We start from the raw sequence: 23,029 nt of genomic DNA on the forward strand, positions 1-23,029 counted from the left end.
AGAGAAAGACAAACACAATATGATTTCACTTATATATGGAATCTAAAAAACAAAACAAATGAACAAACAAACTAAAACTCATAGACAGAGAACAGACTGGTGGTTGCCAGAGGAGAGGGAGGTAGGGGGGTAGGTAAAATTGGTGAACGGGGTCAAGAGATACAAACTTGCAGTCATAAAATAAATAAGTCATGGGAATATAATGTACATCATGGTGACTACAGTCAACAATATCGTATTGCATATTTTGTAACTTTGTATGGTAAAAGGTGGAAACTAGACTGATTGTGATCATTTTTCAGTGTACACAAATATCAAATCATTATGTTGTACACCTGAAACCAACATGTTATATGTCAACTATATATCAATTTAAAAAAAAAAGAAAGACAGCGGGAGATTTGAGACAGACAGAAGAGGGGAAGACACAGACACACGGAGGAGAAGGCGATAGGGAGATGCAGGCGGAGACTGGAGGGAGTGCAGCCACGAGCCAAAGAACGCCTGCAGCCACCAGAAGCTGGAAAGAAGTAAGGCATGAATTCTCCCCTAAGGCCTCTGGAGAGAGTATGGTCCTGTTGATACCTTGATTTCAGACTCCTGCCCTCCAGGACTGTGAGAGAATAAATTTCTGTTGTTTTAAGCCAAAAAAAGTTCCTTTCAAAAGATGCTGGTATAGAATCTGATATAGATCCACGTGAAGAAATCACTGTACTTATTAAAATATTATAAAACAAAAATATTTTTCTTAGATTTTCTAACACAGTAAATATAACCCACACAAGCAGAAACTCCTTAGGGTCTTCAATTTTTAAAAGTGTAAAGACATCCTGAGACCAAAAAATTCGAGAATCACTATAATAGATAATATAGCTAAAACAAATAAGAACTCATCTTGACTCTGTTAACACAGAGCTATACTTTTTCTCAGTTTGACATTTCTTGGAAACCAAGTAACACATCCCAGTTAAAAGTGAGCTAGCCCTTTAAGTGCTTCCAAGGGGAGGCAATGGCACCACTTTTTGGCAGCAGATGGCATTTATAGACAAAGTCCCATTTAAGGGGTATGCCTGCAGATTCAGCTCTGCAAGTATCAACACAAATACTGTTAAATATCTTATCTGCTTTGAGTTTGCTTCTATAATCACTTCAGTAGAATATTCTCTATAAAGTTAGATATGAGAGACTCATAATTAAATTGTGCTTCATTCAGATATAAAACCACCATCTTTAACCTCAGGCATCTGAGGTCAGCTTAGACTGACCTCAGAGGAGCAAACTCTTTGTAAAATGAAAGGATAGACAGAAAAACTGAGGGGTGACAGCTTTCAAATAGAAATATAACGAAGAAAATTTTAGGAACAGCATAAGAGGTTCTCTCCCCTGGAATGTACCAAATTTTTAAATTACAAAGTTATGAAAAAGTTCAATGGTGACATTTTACAGGTGGTCATTAAGAGGCAGTTCCAATAATTTTACTATAATAAACCTGCTTATTACCTGTTTGGCAATATTGTCACAATATTTGCGTTCCAACTCAACCTCGAGTTTCTTCAAGCCCCCCTTGATAGCTATTTCCTTCTCTTGCTCTAAATCTTGCTGGATCTTTCGCTTCTGCTCTTCTATCATGATTTCCATCTCTTTTTTGGAAATAACATCAATGGTGGTTACTTGGTCAGTTTGGCTGCAACAATCCAAGGTCTTCTTTTCCATTGCCTTTATAGTTTGATCCAGCTTAGCCTGCCACTCCTTTTCAAGCTGTTGAATGAGTTCTTGTTTGATCTGTTTTCAGAAGAAAAATCATATGAAAAGAAAAATATTCAAATAAGCAAAAACTGGAATTAATAGCTAGCCAAAAAAGCAACCACAGCTGTGTTTGAAAACCATCTAGACATTGTTGTAGTAATTGCATGAGGTTTAGAAATTTAGTCAATGAAAATATATTCTCAAGTAAATCCTGAAAGTTACTCTTTGACCTTATCTGTGTGACATAAATCACATGGAAGATTTAAGTACATTGTGTAAGGTCAGGCTGCCTTGCTTTCAGTATGGAACTTTCTGGAAGCTTTGACATCGCCACTATAAAGATGGAATGACTTTAAAAAAAAAAAGACAAAAACTTCTGCTATTAATATGTATTTTTCCATCAATACCAGGCTTTCCACAAAGCAGGTATTGGGTAAGTCTGACCAATAAAACTTAAAATTGAACAATGTAAAAAACAGTTTTACTTACTTAAACACATTAGAATTTTGTTTGTCATGATATTAAATTCTACTGAGTCAACTGTGCACTCAAGAGCGGGGCGTTATTAGAAGAATTCTTTTCTACTTTCAACAGCCTAGTGGGATGGATCCAAATACAATCAGTCTTAGGCAAAACTGCGAAACAGCAAAATTTGCTTTTCCGTTTTCCTATTTCCCACCTCCTGGGTATCCAGGATTCTCAAACCACTTCCCTGAACACCAGAGCCCCTGGCTGTATTTCTTCACTTGAAATAGCCATCCAGTGCAGCAGTTGATGCTGTCCTGACATTCTCACAAAAAATTAGCTGTCCACCTCATCCCCCTGGTAAACAACTGACTAGCAAATCCAGCTAAAAGACAATTTGCAACAATGTGAAAATAGAGGATTTGTTTTGTGTCATCCAGATTATTTATATATATATATATATATATATCTTTTGTTAATAAAAAATGACTAGTAAAAGAATTTCAGGTGCCAGTGCTAGATTAATGAAATGCTATTTGGAGGAGAGGATGGGAGATGAGGAGTAGGGAGGTCAAAAGACAGGGCAGCTGTCTACTGTTCCATCTTCTGGTGGCCCCCATCACAATTAATAACAATCTTGTGGATAGGAGAATCTAGTTTAAATAAGCTTGAGAATTTATTTCACTTCCAACTAAACTTTTAAGATTATAATTTGGTTCTTAATTTTCTAGGAAATTATTAGCATTTTCTAATCACATTTACAACTCAGGTAATAGAGGTAATGTTCCTGCCCAGTCGTGACTTCTTTCTTCTAACCCACAATATAGGTTATTTATTTGTATACAGATGGGTCTAGAGTTATTAGAATCATTCCACAGTATGAAATTAGATCAGGATTCATTATGAGGAATCAAAAAAGTGACCCCCAAAACCCATTATATCCTGAATTGGTTTGAAGAGTCAAGAGGTGGGAAGTTTTAAAAAATAAAACTGGTGTGAGTAAGCTGCTAATGGCCCAATTCTGGAGAAGTAAAATGAGTGACTATGTATGTACTTGGGAATTAAAAATTATATGTCTGTTCTGGAAGAATTGTCTTTCAACAGTTAATATTACATTTTTTAAACAAGGTTGACTAGAAAGAAATGTTAACCCAAACTTCTTTCTGTTCCTTATCCCAATGTCCTTTGGCTAACATCACTTCATTTTCAACCTGCTGTTTAATATTAGTTTCTTGTTCTTTCAGCCACTTGTTTTTTCCATCATAAGTGTGTGTTGGTACTTTTCTTCCAGTTCCACCTGCAGTTTGCTTACATATACTTCTCTTTCCTCCAATAACTCTCTCTTTAAACAAAATTCAAGAAAAAATATCCCTGTACAACACTAATATCCTCCAAGTCAAATTTATAAAATAATGGTTATATGCACATAAAAGACAGCAGCAACAGAAACAAATGGTCTCCCTATATGCTAACTCAATCAGGTGAATAAATGTCTTGTAAAGACCTACTTACATCTCAAATATTTGAGTAAAAAATTTACAAATGACTATATTAAAAGTAAAAAGCATCTAATACAAAAAGTACATTTCCAAAAGACCAAATACTCTTCTTAAAAAGTGAAACCGACATTTATGTTTACACCCCATCCATCACGGGACAAATTAGGTATTAGAGCCCAGAAAACATTTACATTTCTGAAAGATGTATTCTGAAATAAGCCAAAAATTGTTATTCTATCCTAAAAGCTAAGCCTCCTGTGATAAATCTATATTTGCATTTTTTCATTATCAAAGACAAATTTTTCATCAAAATTAGCTAAAGCATTATCAAATAAGAACTGTCAAGTGTCAGTTAAAATTTAATAATTTGACTTATTCATACAACAGTCTATTTATTCTAAGAACTCAGTTGATTTGAAAACTCTAATAAAACTCTACTCAGGGATCAAAATTATCTATGAAGAGTTTCTGTTTGAAAATTTTTTGAAATGGTTTTCTGGAGGTCCCACCAAGAAGCCACGAGAAGCCACACACGGCAGCCCACAGACTACAAGGCCAGGGAAGTAGACATCCCAAACCTACTGCCAGGCAGCAAGAGAGCTTTCGCTCTGCGTCTCTCTGACATTATTTCTGATTCATGACTATCTGGCTATCTGGGTTTTTCTGGTTCATAGCTGATATGGATTATTTCTGTTTTAATTGCTATCTGATTCCTCTCCACCACTGGCAAATGCCAAGAAGAAGATATCTATGTTTGCTCAGTGCCACATGATTTTGAAAAGTTTCTGGTGTCTGAGGGACCCCTTTTTTCACAATCAGGTCATGGAGACTGCAGTTGCACTAAGACTACAGGACAATCTCAGCCATAGAGTTGAGAGAGTTGTCCAGTGTCACGTTGTATATCACTGTTATTATTTTTGATGGACTGTAGTAGGAATCCTCAAATTGTCTTATCTGTGTATGTCTATCCTTCAGGAGCTGTTTCCACATGTATCTGCATTTCATTTTGACCCACAGCAGAAAAATGTGATCAATTTTCTGTGTGTTTGTATGTTTGTAAGTATATCAGTTAGCTCTGCTACATAATAAATCAGCCAAAACTTAAGAGATTTAAAACAACAAACATCTATTACTTCTCATGATTCTGTGGGTCAGTTGGGTGGTGGCTTTGGTCTAAGTCTGCTGGGCTGATCTCTGCAGGCTATTGGGGCTACATAGTCTAAGATGCCCTCATTCATTTGTCTGGTAGTTAGCTCGATGTCTGCTAGGATGATGGCAATGACTTGGTCACATGTGTCATCATCCAGCAGGTTATCCCAGATCATTCACATGGTGGTGGTTGCAGGGTTCCTAAGAGTATCAAGCTTGCAAGCCCCAATGCATAAACACCTCTTTTTTCTTTTTTTGCTGAGGAAGCTTCACCCTGAGCTAACATCTGTTGCTAATCTCCCTCTTCTTGCTTGAGGAAGATTCACCTGGAGCTAACATCTGTGCCAGTCTTCCTCTATTCTGTATGTGGGTCACCACCACAGCATGGCTACCACCGAGTGGTGTAGGTCTGCACCCGGGAACCAAACCTGGGCTGCCGAAGCAGAGAGCGCCGAACTTAACCACTAGGCCACAGGGCTGGCCCCCAAAAACAGCTCTTTTTGCATCATGTTTACTAATGTCCCATTGGCCAAAGTAAGTCATGTGGCTAAGATCAGATTCAAGGGATGAAAAACAGACTACCTCTTACTGAGAACAGCTACAAAGTCACACTGTAAGGGGGCATACATTCAGAGATGAAAAGAATGTGTGGCCATTTTTGCAATCCACCACAAGGAAAACCTGGCTTCCCTCTCCTTACAGAGGAAAACTAATAGACTTTTTGGTCATGGGGCTCTGCTATTTGAACACACTGTAGGAATATCTAATCCAAAAAGTTTTATCTTTAAAGAGAAGAAAATATTTGGATAGTTCTAAAACATTTCAACTTGTTTTACATGCCCTGGACAGCAAAAAACCTCTAACTTCTAAGGACTGACTTAGCATGTACAGTACTCCCTCCTTAATCACAGTTTCGCTTTCTGTGGTTTTAGTTACCTGTGGTCAACCATGGTCTGGAAGTAGATGATCCTTCTTCTGAAGTATTGTCAGAAGGTTAATAGTAGCCTAATGCTATGTCATGATGCCTGCGTCAATTCCCCTCACTTCACTTCATCACACAGGCATTGTGTATCATCTCATATCATCACCAGAAGAAGGGTGAGCACAGTACAATATTTTGAGAGAGACAGAGACCACATTCACATAACTCTCAATACAGAACATTGTGATAATTGTTTTATTTTATTATTAGTTATTGTTAATCTCTACTGTGCCTAATTTATAAATTAAACTTTATCATAGGAATGTATGTACAGGAAAAAACATAGTATATATAGAGTTCAGTACTATTTGTGGTTTCAGGCATCCGCTGCGGCTCTTGTAATGTACTGCCTATGGATAAGGGGGATGGCTGTATTACAACCCCATAAATGAGCCTTACTGTGTATAGGAATGGCATTAAAAATGGGAATATTGATCATCTTTGCTTTGTCTGCAGATTCATGGCCTCCACTAATTACCACCCAGTCTGAAAGGTTCTGTGTGCATGACTTTTTTTTCACTTTCTCTGAACAAGCCAGGTTAACATGTGAGGAAAGTTCTACTGGTTAATAAAAACATTAAAACTTGGAATTGAGCTTCTACTTAACCCACAGCCTGACTCAATGTGTGTTTCAGAAAAGAGCACGTCTGAAACAGGGAAATCTACCCTGGGACTGGTGGTGTTGAGTCTTAGAAATTCTGTATGCAGACTAAGTTCCTGACCAAAGGTCAACTGCAGGGAAAATGGCTTGTGTCCTGCAGAGAAGGACTATCCTAAAAAGTTCCCTAGCTTGCTTGAGTTTAGAAAGATTCTTCCATTGTGTAAGTGTGAAACATTTCCTAGGAAGACAGACTGGTATGTCTTTGCCCACCTCTGGAGGACATGAAAAGATTAAAGTCTCTTAAATTTAAAGTAGCTCTGTTCTGACTAGCTTATAAAGACTACTAAGCCTTAAAAAGGGCTTATACAAATCTAAATAAGTAAAGAATCCTCAGAAAAGCTAGGAATTAAACTTCTAACGGTTTAAGTACACCGGCCCTTGGTGGGGGAGGATGTAACTACAAAGGGCTAGTGCAAGGCAGTTTTTTAGGTTATGAAACTATTCTGTATCCTGATCAATCTATACATGTGTTAAAAATTTATAGAACTGTACACCAAAGGAAAAAGAGTCAATTTTACTATATGGCAATTTTAAAATTTTAAAGAAAAACAGTTAACCTATAAGTTTCTTTTGGAAGGGCCAAATAGCAGTGTTAACTTTCCTTCTTGCCCCAGTGCACAAGCATTCATGAGCCAAAATATCAGTCAGTAGCAGCTATTAATTGAAACTAATCAATTATATGAGATCCAATTTTACAGCCAAATTCATTCTTTTAAAAGCACCAGAAAATACATTCCCAAAAAGAATAAATTCTTTGAGAGAATTGCTCTTATGTTCTTCCCAATTTATATAGTTAAAATGAAAGAAAGAAAAGAATCATGCTGGAGATCTTCTCCCTATTTTAATTTTTTAAAACATTACTAAAACCTAAGTCCTTAATTTCCAGGTAATTTAAGATCTCTTCTAACTTTTATACAGCCAGTACTAACTAAAACAGCTCCCTTTAGAAGCTCTCTTTCTAGTAGATGATATGTATACATGGCATGTTTTTTTTTACCATATTCATCTAATCAAAAATAATCAAAATATTAAGTGAACCAAATTTCGCACCCACTTTTTTTTTTTTTTTTTTTGAGGAAGACTAGCCCTGAGCTAACATCTGCCAATCCTTCTCTTTTTGCTGAGGAAGACTGGCCCTGAGCTATCATCCATGCCCATCTTCCTCTATTTTATACGTGGGACGCCTAGCACAGCATGGCTTGCCAAGCGGTGCCATGTCCACACCTGGGATCCGAACCAGCGAACCCCGGCCACCGAAACAGAATGTGTGCACTTAACCACTGCGCTGGCCCCTCCGCACCCACTCTTTACTATTCTTTTCACGTCTGTGGTAGCAATAGCTTGCTTCAACATAACTTATTCAGAAACCTCCGTATAGAACATTTACTGAAGGCCTTTAAAAATGTTTTCTGATCTTGACGCAGGTGGCTTTCAAAGCCTGGTCTGCAGCCTGGTCCACAGTGGAAGGGAGAGGCAGACGTGGGCCTGTGTGAGGCTCAGGCCAAGACGGGGAAGAAAAAAGGAGGGGCAGCTGTTTACACGTGATTTTACTCCTGGACACTCACCAATGGCAACTTAGAAGTTTCAGACAGGAGGAGAGAGTACACTGCAGCCCCTGCAGCCTCTGGGGAAAATGAGAGCTTCCCTGAGAGAGGTCACGTCAACACTGTGACCGTCCTCTCCACAGCTCCGTGTCACCACCTTCCCTATTGGGAGACCCAGGTGCAGACTCCCGCTCTTCTCCCCAGAAGAATGAAATGACTCCTGGGTACTGAGAGAGAAACAGATCAAGGGAAGATGTCTCTGCAAGGACTATTTGCACAGGGCTCACAGCACAATGTTGGGTGGCCTGAGCAGCCAACAAACAAATGCAAAATGAGGATCCCTGGGTTGCAGTCTCAAAGCGACTCAGGTCCACTCTTCCTTGTTTTCAGAACTATTTTTTGCCCTTAGAATAAATCTACAAGGAAGAATGATTTTCTCCTAAATGTATGCCATTTTCTACTAAGGTTTAATAATCATTTCAACATTTACTGTATTTTGTGAGCTATATTAGTGGATACAGCCCAAAGTAAAGAGACTTCAATGGATGCCTTCTCTATTGCAGAGGAGAACAAGTGTCCTGGTTTCAATGACAATAGTGAGACCAGAGAAATGAACTGAAGTGAACACAACATGAGCTTGAACTGTACCTTATTCTCCTGAGTCTGTTGCTCCTTTTCAATGGTCTTCCTGAGAGTCGATTCTAGATTATCTTTCTCTCTGCACACTTCCAGGTAACACTCCTGCACAGCAGCCATCTCCTTGTTCATCTGATCTAATTCAGACCTTGGATACACAAAACCGGCAACTAAATGACCACCAAAAAATACAAGGCTGCAGAACAATTTTTCTCTACACTATGGAAGAGAAGAATGATGTGTCTCTACAGTTTAAAAGGCAGCTAAACTCTTTTATTCTCACCTCAGTTGCAAGCGCGTCCCCTCGTAGATCTCAAAGAGCTGCTGCTTCTCCAAAGCGTGCTTTGCTAACAGGCTTTCACGTATTTGGGCTTTCATGGCTTCGTGGTGCTGCTGGTAAGTCCTCTCACACCTGGAAACAAACAGCGGACAGCAGGTCTTAGGCAGTGCCCAGCACGACTAGAAACGCCAAGATAAATTGGTGTCTCTTCCTTCTTTCCCACTACTTCTCCCTCTAATGCAAATTATAATTCAGGTCGGGTTGGTTTTCCCCAAGCAAGAGCAGCAATAATTAATTTTCAATAGATGATCTTATAAGAATCTTCAAAATTTTCTTCCTTCAAATGTTTCTAGAAAAAATTAGAAACTTGGATGTGAGGATGCCTCAATCCTTCAAACAGAGATACTAGTCTGTGGTAAGGACTCGTGTATAAAAAATGAATTGAAATAATCGAGGATGTGGTTCCAAAAGTCCAAGTCATCTATATGAAACACAAATACTAGCAACACTCAACTCACAAGTAAGTTATGCTCCAAAAGTCTGTTTCCAAGTTTATGATTTGGTATTTGGAAGACATATTCCCTCCCACAGATTTCTTCCTTATAAAGAATAGTTTCCCAGACTAGGCTTTAAAAACCATTAAGCTATACTATTTCAGTGAACTACAGTTTCGATGGTGCTATGGAACCCAACCCACTACATAACATCATTTCTATGGGAAATGTGTTCCAAATTCTAATTTGAGAAGCCAGGGACTCTTCTTCTCTAATCCAAGATCTCAACAGGGAGCGTTTACTCCACCATTTCTCTTGAATCTTTTTTTGGGAGGGTTGGGGGAGGGCAGAGAAAGAAAGGGAAGGGTGCCCAGGAGGCCTGCATTAGGCCTCTGGATAGACTTTACCTGTCCACAGCTTCTTGTTTATCACGGTCAAAATCTTGTACCATTTGTCTCATTTGATTACACAAGTCTTGATTTGCATTTCTCAGTTTTTCTTCATTTTCTTTAAGTTCCTAGATACAAAATAATAACATAAGGTTAGAGGAAACAAACATCATTTTCATTGATTAGTCTAATTTCATTTTTTAACATCCTCTGTGCTTTATCTCTACTCTGTAACATTATTTGACATAACAATATAGTTCTCACAATTCTATGAAAGTCTCTTCATGCCGTGACAAGAGTATTGATTCATTTATTTGACAAGTAGCTTTCTGATAAGAATAAAAGTTAAAATTTTGTATTTAATTTGAAATCTATGAAATGAAAACATTTAACCAGGGAAGTATTGGCTGATGCCTTAAAATAAGTCTTAGAATCCAATGATCTTCAGCAACCATCTAAATAAGCAAAGGTTTACTTTTTGGTCAAGGGCTGGCTGAGGAGGAAAGACCACCTCTATTAGCCATGCCACTGTATAGACAGGAAACTGGATTTTCACTAACCTACCTTCTGTTGAAACTACTACCCCATGACCAACAGTAAAAGGAAATGAGTGGAATCCTTAATCACCTACTAATATACTTGTCTACTAACTCACATTGCCTCTGTATTTTTGAAAAGACTATTGTATCCTTTGAATTTAATGAAGCCATGAAAATTCTCAGAAAATATAGGAAAATTATTTAATCACCTGATTTTGTTGTTGTAAAACTTGAATTTCATTTTTGAGTCGCAGAATATCATCTTTGACAATCATATCAGAAGTAGAAGAATCAGGCCATAATTGATTAGTTGGTTTTTCTGAGGTATCTGTTTTAGTCTAAACATTAAAAAGTCAACAGTTTTTCAGGTTTTTAAAAAATTCTAAGTACTTGGTTCGAAATAATTTCATACTTACAAAGAAATTATACAAATAATTTCCACATACATTTTACCATCGTCCCCAAATATAACCACAGCACAACGATCAAAACCAGGAAATTAACTAGGATACAACAGTAGTAACTAATCTACTGACCTTATACAAAATTTTCCAGTTTTCCTCTACTGTCCTGTTTCTGCTTCAAGATCCCATCTACGATTCGCATCACATTCAGTCATCAGGTCTCGTTAGTCTCCCCGAATCTAGGACAGTCCTTCGGTCTTTGTCTTTCAAACCCATGATATTTTTGAAGAGTACTAACCAGTTATTTTATAGGATGTCCCTCAATTTGGTTTTTTTTTTTTTTTGAGGAAGATTAGCCCTGAGCTAACATCTGCTGCCAATCCTCCTGTTTTTGCTGAGGAAGACTGGCCCTGAGCTAACATCCGTGCCCAACTTCCTCTACTTTAGATGTGGGACACCTGTCACAGCATGGCTTGACGAGTGGTACCATGTCCACACCTGGGATTCGAACCGGCAAACCCTGGGCCGCCCAAGCGGAATGTCCACACTTAACTGCTGCGCTACCAGGCCGGCGCCTCAATTTGGGTTTTTCTGACATTACTTTACTATTAAATTCAGGTTATCCATTTTGGGCATGAATGCCACAGAAGTGATGTGTGTGCTTTTGAGGAGACACGTAATATCAATATGCCCCTTACTGGTGATGATCAATTGATGAAGGAGGTGTCTGCAGACCCCTCCATTGTAAAAGTTACTATTTTTCCACTTGTAATTAGTAATAAATATCTTATGAGGAGATACTTTGAGACTATGCAAATATCTTATTTTTCATCATACTTTCACCCTCTAAATTTAGCATCTATTTATTTATTTATGTAATCAGTGCTGACTCATAGATATTTTATTCAACAGGTACAATTTTTTTTTTTTTTTGGAAGATTAGCCCTGAGCTAACATCTGCCACCAATCCTCCTCTTTTTGCTGAGGAAGACTGGTCCTGAGCTAACATCCATGTCCATCTTCCTCTATTTTATATGTGGGATGCCTGCCATAGCATGGCTTGATAAGCGGTGCATAGGTCCCCACCCAGGATCCAAACCGGTAAACCCCAGGCCACCAAAGCAGAATGTGCGAACTTAATTGCTGTGCCACTGGGCCAGCCCCTCAACGGGTACAATTTTGAAGACTCAACAGATTTTGGCAAATTGTTTCCAGAAAAGTTGTACAAATGTATACTGTCATGAGTCTGTCCAACTCTTTTTTTATTTTCCTGAGGAAAACTAGCCCTGAGCTAACATCTGTTGCCAACCTTCCTCTTTTTTTGCTTGAGGAAGATTGGCCCTGAGCTAACATCTGTGCCAATCTTCCCCCACTTTATATGTGGGTCACCACCACAGTGTGGCTGATGAGTGGTACAGGTCTGTGCCCAGCATCTGAACCCGAGAACCTGGGCCACTGAAGTGGAGTGCACCGAACTCAACCACTATGACACAGAGCTGGCCCCTGTCCAACTCTCTTTACCTCCACTGGCAGTGACTGTCTTTAAATAATGATTGTATTTGATGGGGAAAAGGGCATCTAACAATTGCTTTTGTTTGCATTTCTTGTTTTGCCATCAGAAGGGAATCTCTTACCTAGCTTCACTGTTCATTTGTTTTACATATTCCCAGATTTGTCTGTTTACATGACTTTGCACATTTTCCTTTTACCATCTGTTTTTTTCTTATCTATTTTTATGAGTTCTTTAGTCATTGAGGAGGTCACAAAGATGTTTTTTAAATAGCTATTTGACTTGTTGGTTTACGTATTTACCTGAACTCTGAGCTCTCTTCTACAATGATTAAAAAATATCTTGTGGCAAGGTTCATTCTGCTCACTGGGGCAGGGGAGGAATACGTGTCTCACTGCCATGTGGGTGACAGAGCACCACAGCTTGGGCTCAGTCTTCCATTCACAATCTTCACTTCCTCCAGAGGGAGACTGCTCTAGTGTTGACTTTGCTCTTTTCACTTCTCATCCTTTCCCAGAAGCCACTGCTCCAACCCCAGCCACAAGAGAGAAGAGCTAAGAATACATATTCTGTTAGCTTCTCTCCAGATTTGGGGTTACCAATGAGACTTAAAGGATTTTACTGACTCCTTAGGATGGCTTTCATTTTTTTCAACTTAGCCTCCACTTTTTAAAATTTATTATATTCATTTGTGCTTCCTTCCCCACTGGTGAGTTTTTATTACTAGGAATGAAAGTGACACCATACTGATATACTGAAAAACAATTTTCATGGCTAGCTATTGCACTCAGTGTGACATACTATCACAGTGCAGACACACAGGGTCAGGTACTTGTACCTGTCAGCACAAAACCCTCACAAAGACCTTTAAAAAGAGAAAGATCCCTGGAAATGTCACAAAAATTTCTTTCTAAAAGTGAAATACTGAAGACAATATTTTCAAGAAAACTAGAAATATAATACACCAACTCTCATAGGATCTTCCTAATTTTCATGTCTAAAAACATTCTAGCTAGGAACCTTCTGAGCTGGCTACTGAACATTGTCTATCAAGTACCTTGGAATCAGTATACAGCTTTAACCACAACTGGTGGGTAAGGTAATCATCTCTACTGGGTATCAGACACAGAAAGGTCTCTGTGTTTTATTTATTACACTAACAAAAAATTCAGTGTAGATGTGGGCCCTGACTGCTAGTAAGCCAGTCTGGTTTTCTTAAGGTCTTTACCACATTCTACCTTAATGGCCCAGTTGTTCAACCGGAATGAACGGCACAGTATTTGACCCGCTCCCAGTCGCTGCACAGTGCCACGTATGGGCAGACTCTTAATTCCATCACACATGATCCTGGAGATGTCATAGAGCAGCACTGCTCTGAAGAGTCATATGACGTGAAAGCCAAAAAACTGACTCTCTATAATTATAAATTGTTCTATCTAAGATGGATAAAAACAAACAAAAAATGTACTAAAAGGTATGTATAAAGCAATAAATATATCAATATCTTTAAAATGTTCACTAAAGAAACATGTCAAATAAGACTACACATGCAAACATTTTTGCTGGCCTTCTTAATACTTAGAAAGCCTTCAGGGGAAAGTTTTGATGGCCTAGTTCTCTTTAAAAAGACATCCAGGGAAGTTCAAATTGACGTGTTCTTTCTCTTAACATCCCTATAGCAAGCAGAGAAGTGCAACATCACTTCATTAACCTCAGGCTTTAACGCCAGCTATAATCATTTCTTCTACAAATTGATATTAAGACGTGTAAATGTATCTGGCCTCACTAAAGATTTCAGGAAGATTGAGCTTATATAATTTAGACTTCTATTCACATGCCCCACTCTCTAGTCACACCAGCTTATTTGCTACATTCTTTTATATATTTCTGCTCAGAGCTGAAATGTCCCTTCCTACCTTCTCTCCTGGATTAATCCTTCAGGACAGAGATCAAATGCTTCCTCCTTAAAGACTTGGCTTGGCTGCCTTACCATCCATCCACCACCCCCAAGCCTAGTAAGTTATTCCTTCTCATAGCACTTTGTAATTAGTATCATCCTTATTACACAAAGTTACAGATGTCCATCTCCTTATAGATCTGTATTGCTGAATGTGGTAACCATTAACCACATATAGTTACGGACACTTGTAATGTGGCTCGTCCAAAGAGAAATGTGCTACTTACAAGTAGAAAATACATGCCAGATTTCAAGGACTTAGCACATATACCTAAATGCAAACCATCTCATTAATATTTTATATTGATTTTATATTTTTATATATTTTATATATTTTTATATTTTTACTTATTACATTTACATTTATTTATATATTATATATTTTATGTTTTATATTGATTACATATTGAGAAGATACTTTGTATATATTTGATTAAAAAAATTATTAAAATTAATTTCACTTATTACTTTGACTTTTATGTGACTACTAGAAGACTTTAAATTACATATATGGTCCCATTATATTTCTATGGGATAGTGCAGTTCTAAATTCTAAGCTCCTTCAAGGAATAGTCACTGTTTCTTTCATTGAATCCCACAAGACCTTGCACTGAATAGGTTTAAAGAAAAAAAGTTTACACTGAATGATTTGCTATTCCTCCACATACCTCCCAACCCTGCTTTTTGACTTTACAGACACATTACAAAGCTCCATTAGGGATGTGGGAAATAAGAGGCAAAGGAAAAGTTTGAAGGTGTCCATGGGCTAATTAGATGACTGTGAACTTAAGTGTTTGTTTAGAAAACCACCTATTGGTTAAATTACTACTTCCTCTCCCGTTCCTCCAACTAGGAAGTGGATTAATATGTGTACTAATTCAGCAAATATTTACTGTGCAAATATACAGAGAATTATCCATACAATACTCCCAAGAAATTCCTATATAGGAAGTTGAAGTAGAACAGACATACGCAGCAAGGGCTGTAGTCACACTCTAAGAAAAACCAAATGTAGACTGCTAAGAAATCACTGTGGCAAAAGAGTAGCTAGACACAAAGAGTATTCAAAGATGAGACGGCTCCCTTCAATCTATTGATCAATCAGACTATAGAGGCAAAGGGAAAGACTAAAAAGTACAATGTAAGGCATGACCACTCATGTGGAAGTGTATCTGTGCCATAAGTAATTTCAATATAAAACAAAGAAAGCACCAACACACCTGAGCTAAGGTTCAGACTCAAAATCACGCTCCTACTCTCCTAAATCTTAGCATATTCTCATCAAAATGCTTAAACTAACCGACTCTAATCTAACACAAATTGGGACACAGCTTTCATTCCCATCCTTTTTAGGAAACACATGGAAACAGTTGAAACAGCTTGATTTAAAGATGTTAGATATGCTGGGGGAAAGGGGTTCGTTCTCATTTTGTTGTTAACATTGAAATCAATGCTGTATTCATCAAACATAGTTACTCAGAAGAGGGAACCAGACTGGGCAGGCCTTTAACAGTAAAAACACACTATTTATTTCTGGAAAATAAATTAGACACAATTAAAATTCCATAATAACAAGCGCTATAGAACATCTTGCATACTTTGCTTTAAATAGGATTGTTTTAATGAACACAATTCCTAGATTAAAGGATCAGGAGATAAAACAGTACTAAAGTAGGAAGTAAAATATTTCCCTCCAGGAGGAAAAAGAATACATCAGTTACACTCATTTTCCCCCTTCCTTTTCCTTTTAGTTATTAGGTCTTTTATACATTATTTTCTATTGGGAGTGTAGATGGGTTGGGATTTGGGAAATATGGAAGGGTGAAAAAGGCAGCTATTAAAGGAGGGCAACCCTAAAGATCTCTGTGATAGCATGATCCTGGGGAAATAACCTTGCCTATTTATTGGTCAAGTGTTCTAGTTTCAATTTGCCTGAAGACCGACTGTAACCTCAGAAGTGTCACAAACTCCTCCAGCTCCATTTGCCTCATCTATAAAGTAAGGAGCTAATTGAAGGATATGAAGGTGGATTTCAATGATTCTGACATCATCTGATTCTGTGCCTTTCCCACCTGTCACACCACCACAGTATAATCATAATTTCTTTATATAGAATGACTCTTGTTATAGGAACATGGACCAGATAAAGGTCATAGACAAAATGCTAAAGTATTTCCCTGTGGAGCATTTAACTAGATTTTGGAGCACTGTTGGTACAAGCCAATCTTGAGGAAATGCAGATACCTTGTTACATAGAATGCCTCCTTAGATTTGTGGTAAAGGAATTTTACCTAATCGGCATCTCATTTATTAGGTGTCAAGAGCAACCAGAAAATATATTCCCTTAAGTGGCATTTCCTTCATTAACCTTTATTTCTAAAAAAGTCAAATGAACCTCTGAAAGACTAAGGTTTAATTTAAATATGAAAATTGAAAGAGTGTTTACTTTACGAAGTCTTCTAAAAATGCCATTTTAACTCTACAAACCTCAACCTCGATGCTTTTTTCATCCTTTTCCACCTGTTGGAGATCTTCGATTTTCTTTCGACAGTCTTTGAGATCATTTTGTAACTGAGACACCAGATGACGCTTCACCGAGTTGCTGCCCAGCAAACGCTCCACTTCTGCTTTCAGCTTCAGGATGACCTCATCTTTAGACATCACTTCATTTGGGTCTTCTTGCGGTACACTGCTAATAGGGAAATTATTCTTTTAAGATTAAATCAAGTAACAAATCAAGGACAGTTATTCCTTCAAAGTGACTAACTGCAGTGGTGACCATGTTTTGTGACCTATACAACTATATACTGATACTTCAAAAACAATTTCAAGCTTTATCATATACAAGGATATCATTTTTGCTACATCTTCATATACAGAAATACATTTATTCACATGAAGACCATTCTTAAGTTTAGTCCTGCTGCCTCACTGAAAGCAGTTCAGCCATGCAAAGTTTGACACGGCACACATTTTCATTGGTGGTAAATTGCATGCTGTATATGCATGTCCTTTATGACTCCAAGAGAAACAACATGAAAATAAAGGAGGAAAAAAATAGTAAACAATAGCCATCCTAACCAGATTCCTGTATCTCTTTTATTAAAACACAAGTCTGAGTGGATAGCTGAGCAATTGGGAAAAAATGACAAAAAGTTGTGCTAATTTAATCCAACTTTAGTTTCAATAAATTTCAAAGTTGGAATGAGAATTTCTGCTCCTTGCCATAAAGAATTAAAAGGACCAGATTTCTCTTCCTGCTTAAAAAACTAGAAAAATCAAATAAAATATATTAAACAATATTTTTCAATCATTAGACAACAGGAAGCACAGCATAGAAAACCCTGAGAAAAGGAAAACAAACAAGGTAAGGCCTGTGATTGTCGCAGCTTTCTGCCTGGAGAGTTCTAGGCTGGAGCACAGGGGAAGGAAACCCACACAGAGCCCAGCAATCTCACTGAGTTGCAAGGAGTTCTGTTTGGGGAGGCCAAAATGGCTAGAATTTGAGAGAAACACTGTGGGAAAAGAAGCTAAACAGAAAGAGAGATCTGGTGATCTGTGTATGCATGTGAGGAAATTACCTCAAGGCCAGGGAAAGAACCACAGGAAAGGAATAGGGCTGGGAATATTTTGTGCTCCAATGAGCCGTAGTGGGAAGACTTCCGAATTCACAGAGCATCCAATATTGCCTTAGCAATGGGGCCAAATCAGCCCCAGATTAAAGGCTGCTCTAAACCTGATCGATCAAAGCCTATAAAGAAAGCCGTGAAGGGATCAAATGGATTCCAAGTAACTTAAATGTGTCACAGAAAAAGAATAATATTTTTAAAAACACAATAAAATCTAACAACTAAAACATAAAATTCCAAATGTCGAGCATCCAATCAAAATTTACCAGGCGTGCAAATAAGCAGGAAGGAAAATATGAACTATAACCAGGAGAAAAATCAATCAATAGAAACTGATCCAGCAATGACAGAGACAATAGAATTAAATACATTCCATATGTTCAGGAAGATAGAGAAAAAACATGAATAAGATGAGGAGAAAAATGGAAGATATAAAAAAAGACCCAAACGGGACTTACAGGGACAAAAAATTTCAACATCTGAAATGAAAAATATACTGCATGAGATTAACAGCATATTTAACATTGTAGAAGAAAAGATCAGTGGACATAAAGACATAGCAATAAAACTACAAAATTAAACAGAGAGAAAAAGAAGACTGAAACAGAAACACAGAGAGCATATTAAGTTTTCCAACCTATGTGTAAGTAAAGTCCCAGAAGAGGAGAGGGGAGAGGGATACAAAAAAATTTGAAAAAATGACCAAAATTTCTCTATTTGATGAAAACTAAAACCCCAGAAAACCTAGAAGCTCAATAAATCTCAAGCAGAAAAAAAACCTTAAGAAAACCACCATAAGTTATAACAACATCAAGCTGCTGAAAACCAAAGATAAATAAAGAGAGAGAGCAGGAAGACTCCTGGAGAGAACCAGAGAGAGGAATCCTGAATTCTGTGTATAGACTTGTATAAGCATCTGTCTAAGCTCTGAACTATGCATGCACAGAACAGACCCTCAAGCCAGCAAAGCAAAGATTTGGAGAATTTAACTGAAACTTGAACCACACACACACGTCTCACAATGACCAACCCTTGAGGGGTGCATACACAGGACAGATCCAAACCAATGTGGCAAAGGCTTGGAAAAGTGCACTGAGATTCAAAACACCCATGCAAGTTTCTACATAACACAAAAATCACAATGTCTAGTATACAATTTAAAATTACTCCAAATAGAACTAACCAGGAAAATGTGGCCAATCACAAGAAAAAAGCTGAAACTATCACAAAGAGTCTTAAAAGTTTAACGCAGCTATTATATCTATGCTTTATAAGGTAAAGGAAAACATACGTGAAATGAATGAAAAGATAGGAATTCTCGACAGAGAAATAAAAACTATAAAAGAACCAAACAGAAAATTTATCATTAGCCAGGCTCCAAAGAATAGAGATGACAGAGGAAACAATGAGTGAACTTGAAAACAGTTCAACAGCAATTATCTAATATGAAAATAGAAAAATACTGAAAAAAAATGAACAGTGTCTCAGGGAACTGTGGGACACTATAAAAAGATTTAACATATGTGTAATTGCAGACCCAGAAGGAGAGGAGAAAAAGATAGGGGCAGAAAAGATATTTGAAGAAATAATGGTCAACACTTTCACAAATTTGGTAGAAGACATAATAAATTTATGTTTTCAAGACGCTCAGTGAACCACAAATGGGTTAAACTAAAAGAAAAACACACAGACACACATCATAACCAACGTGCTGAAAAGTAAAGAATAAGGAAAAAAATCTTGAAAACATTGAGACAAAAACTACACGTTACACACAGAAAAAATGTTTCAAATAACAATAGATTTCCCTTCAGAAATCACTTAGGCCAGACATAGCAGAAGAACCTATCTTTAAAGTGCTGAAATAAAACAGAATTCTATAATTAGCAAATATAAGGACATTTTATATAAAGAAACTAAGAATTTATTGCCAAGAAACATACTCTAGAAGAAATGCTAAAGGAAATACTTCAAGCTAAAGTGAAATGATATCTTCCCATAGGGAAATCTATACTGAAAACTACAAAACGTTATCGAAAGAAACTGAAGAAGACCTAAATAAAAGAAGAGGTATAGTGTGCATGTGCAGAAATTGGAAGACAATTCTTTTTCCCTCAGCTTTATTGAGGTATAACTGACAAATAGCAATTTCTTAAGATGTCAATTCTCTCCAGATTGATCTATAGATTCAACACAATCCCAATTAAAGTTCCAGCAGACTTTCTGGAGAAACTGACAGGCTAATAGTAAAATTTATTTTGAAATGCAAAGGACTTAGAATAGCCCAAACAATTTTTTAAAACAAACAACAAAGTTGAAGGACATATCCAACCCATTTCAAGACTTACTATAAAACTACGGTATCAAGACTGTTCATTTTTAGCAAAAAAGATCAATGGAACAGAATGGAGAGTATAGAAATAGGCCCACAAATGTATGGTCAATTGATTATTATCAAAAATATCAAGGCAATTCAATGAGAAAAGAAGTTCTTGTGACAAATGGTGTTAGATCAACTGGATACTAGTATGAAAAAAAATGAACATCAATCCTTACCTCACATCACACTAAAAAACTAACTAGTAATGGATCACAGACATAAATGTAAGAGCTAAGACTATCAAACTTCTAAAAGAAATCATAAGAAAATGTTTGTAATACTGAGTTACAATAAGACACAAGAACCAAGAACTATAAAAGAGATCATTGATAAATTAGAATTCACAAAAGCTTAAATTTTTGCTCTTCAAAAGATACCATCAAGAAAATGAAAAGGTAAACCAGAAAGACATATATCAGACAAAGGGCCTGTATCCTGGAACACATAAAGACCAAACAATATACACAAATGGCAATTAAGCACATCAGGAAAAAAGAAAGAAAAGAAGAAAGTAAAGCACATCAAAAGATGTTTAACATCCTTTGTCATTAGGGAAATACAAATTAACATCAAAATGAGATAGCACTACACACACACTAAAAGCGCTCAAATTAAAAAAGATTGACAGGGGCCAGCCCCATGGCCAAGTGGTTAAGTTCATGCGCTCTGCTTTGGCGGCCCAGGGTTTTACCCATTCGGATCCCCAAGAGGGGACATGGCACCACTTATCAGGCCATGCTGAGGTAGAGTCCCACACAGCACAACCAGGACCACAACTACAATATATAACTATGTATTGGGGGGCTTTGGGGAGAAGAAGAAGAAAAGAAAAAAAAGAGATTGGCAACACGTTAGCTCAAGTGCCAATCTTTGGGAAAAAAAAAAAGATTGACAATACCAAGTTTTAATAATGATGTGGAAAAACTGGAACTCTCCTACATTGCTGCTGGGAATGCAAAATGCTACAACCACTTTGGAAAAGAGTATTTATACTATCATACCTAAATAAAATAAGTTAGAGGAGCTATAATGCAAGCATAAAGAGGAAGCAACTGGAGCATAAGTGGAAAGTAAGAGGTAAAATTACCTCCATTAGCAGATGATATAACTATATCTGGACACTTCTATTCAACATTGTACTAGAAATTCTAGCTGCAGCAATTAGTCAAGAAAAAGAAGTAAAAGGCATCCAGATTGGAAAGAAAGAAGTAAAACTATTTCTATTTTCAGATGACATGGTCTCAAATATAAAAAATCCTCAGGAGACCACTAAAAAACTATTTGAATTAATAAATAAGTTTAGCAATGTAGCAGGATTTGAGATCAATACACATCATCAATCATATTTCTGTAAAATAATAATGAACCAGCTGAAAGTAAAATTAAGGAAACAATCCAGCAAAAAGAATAAGAAAGAGAATAAAATACCTAGGAATAAAGTTAATGAAAGAAGTAGGTGACTAGTGACACTGAAAACCACAAAACTGCAAAAGTACATGACTAGTACACTGAAAGAAATTAAAGAAGATCTAAATAAATAGAAAGACATCTCATGTTCAAGGATCAAAAGACAATATTGTTTAGATGGCAGTACTCCCCAAATTGATCTATAGATTCAATGCAACCCCTATTGAAATCTTAGCTGGTTTCTTTGTAGAAATTGACAGACTGATCCTAAAATTCATGTGGAAATGCAAGAAATCCAGAATAGCCAAAAAATCTTGAGAAGAACAAAGTTGGAAGACTCACACTACCCAATTTCAAAACTTACTACAAGTCTACAGCAATCAAGACAGTGTGGTACTGGCATAAGGACAGACATATAGATCAATGGCATAGAACTGAGAGCCCAGAAATAAACCCTCACATTTATAGTCAATTGATTTTCGACAAGAGTGCCAAAACAATTTAATGGGGAATAGTCTTTTCAACAAATGGTACTGGGACAACTGGATACTCATGTGCAAAAGAACAAAGTTAGACCTCTATCTCACATTATATGCAAAAATTAACTCAAAATAGATCCAACATCTAATGTAAGAGAGAAAGCTCTTAGAAGAAACCCTAGGTATAAATCTTCAGGACCTTCGATTAGGAAATGGTTTCTTAAATAACAAAAGCACAAGTAGCCAAAGAAAAAGTAGGAAAGTTGGACTTCGTAGAATTAAAGACTTTACTGATTCAAAGAATGCTCTCAAGGAAGCAAAAAGACAGTCCACAGAATAGGAGAAAATACTTGCAAACCATACATCTGACAAGGGATTTGTATCCAGAAAATGTAAAGAACAGTTAAAACTAAACAATAGAAAGAACCCAATTATAAAATAGGTGAAACATTTGAATAGACATTTCTCCAAAGAAGATATACAAATGGCCAATAAACACATGAAAAGATGTTCAACATTATTAGCCATTAAATCAAAACCACATCATTAGCAAATCAAAACCACAATGAGAAACCATTTCACACCCACTAGAAGGAGTATAATAAAAAAAATGGAAAATAACAATTGTTGGCAAGGATGTGGAGAAATTGGAACCCTCATACACTGCTGGTGGGATGTAAAATGGCGTAGCCACTTTGGAAAACAGTTGGACTGTTCTTTAAAATGCTAAATATAGAGTTACCATATAACCCAGCAATTTCACTCCTAGGTATACATCTAAGAGAAATGAAAATATATGTCCACACAAAAATTTGGGCACAAATGTCATAGCAGTATAAACCATCAGCTGATGAGTGGATAAACAAAATGTGGTATATT

The 23,029-nt window shown here is 37.0% G+C and overlaps 1 protein-coding gene across 7 annotated transcripts in view; it reads right to left on the reverse strand.

Annotated features, from left to right (window-relative positions):
• The window catches only part of CEP152 (centrosomal protein 152), a 94,466-nt gene that overhangs the window by 31,028 nt on the left and 40,409 nt on the right, over window positions 1-23,029 (reverse strand). For 6 of the 7 annotated variants that reach the window (XM_046650053.1, XM_046650071.1, XM_046650025.1 and 3 more), the window contains 6 exons: window positions 16,743-16,947; window positions 10,594-10,722; window positions 9,864-9,973; window positions 8,966-9,094; window positions 8,695-8,830; window positions 1,501-1,782 (listed from right to left, as the gene is read on the reverse strand). In XM_046650053.1, coding sequence (XP_046506009.1) covers window positions 1,501-1,782; window positions 8,695-8,830; window positions 8,966-9,094; window positions 9,864-9,973; window positions 10,594-10,722; window positions 16,743-16,947 — 991 coding nt within the window. The remainder of the gene's footprint in view (window positions 1-1,500; window positions 1,783-8,694; window positions 8,831-8,965; window positions 9,095-9,863; window positions 9,974-10,593; window positions 10,723-16,742; window positions 16,948-23,029) is intronic. The other variant, XM_046650033.1, reaches the window with a different exon arrangement.

The sequence above is a fragment of the Equus quagga genome, chromosome 2 (assembly GCF_021613505.1).
Source record: "Equus quagga isolate Etosha38 chromosome 2, UCLA_HA_Equagga_1.0, whole genome shotgun sequence".
NCBI classification, from domain to species: Eukaryota; Metazoa; Chordata; class Mammalia; order Perissodactyla; family Equidae; genus Equus; species Equus quagga.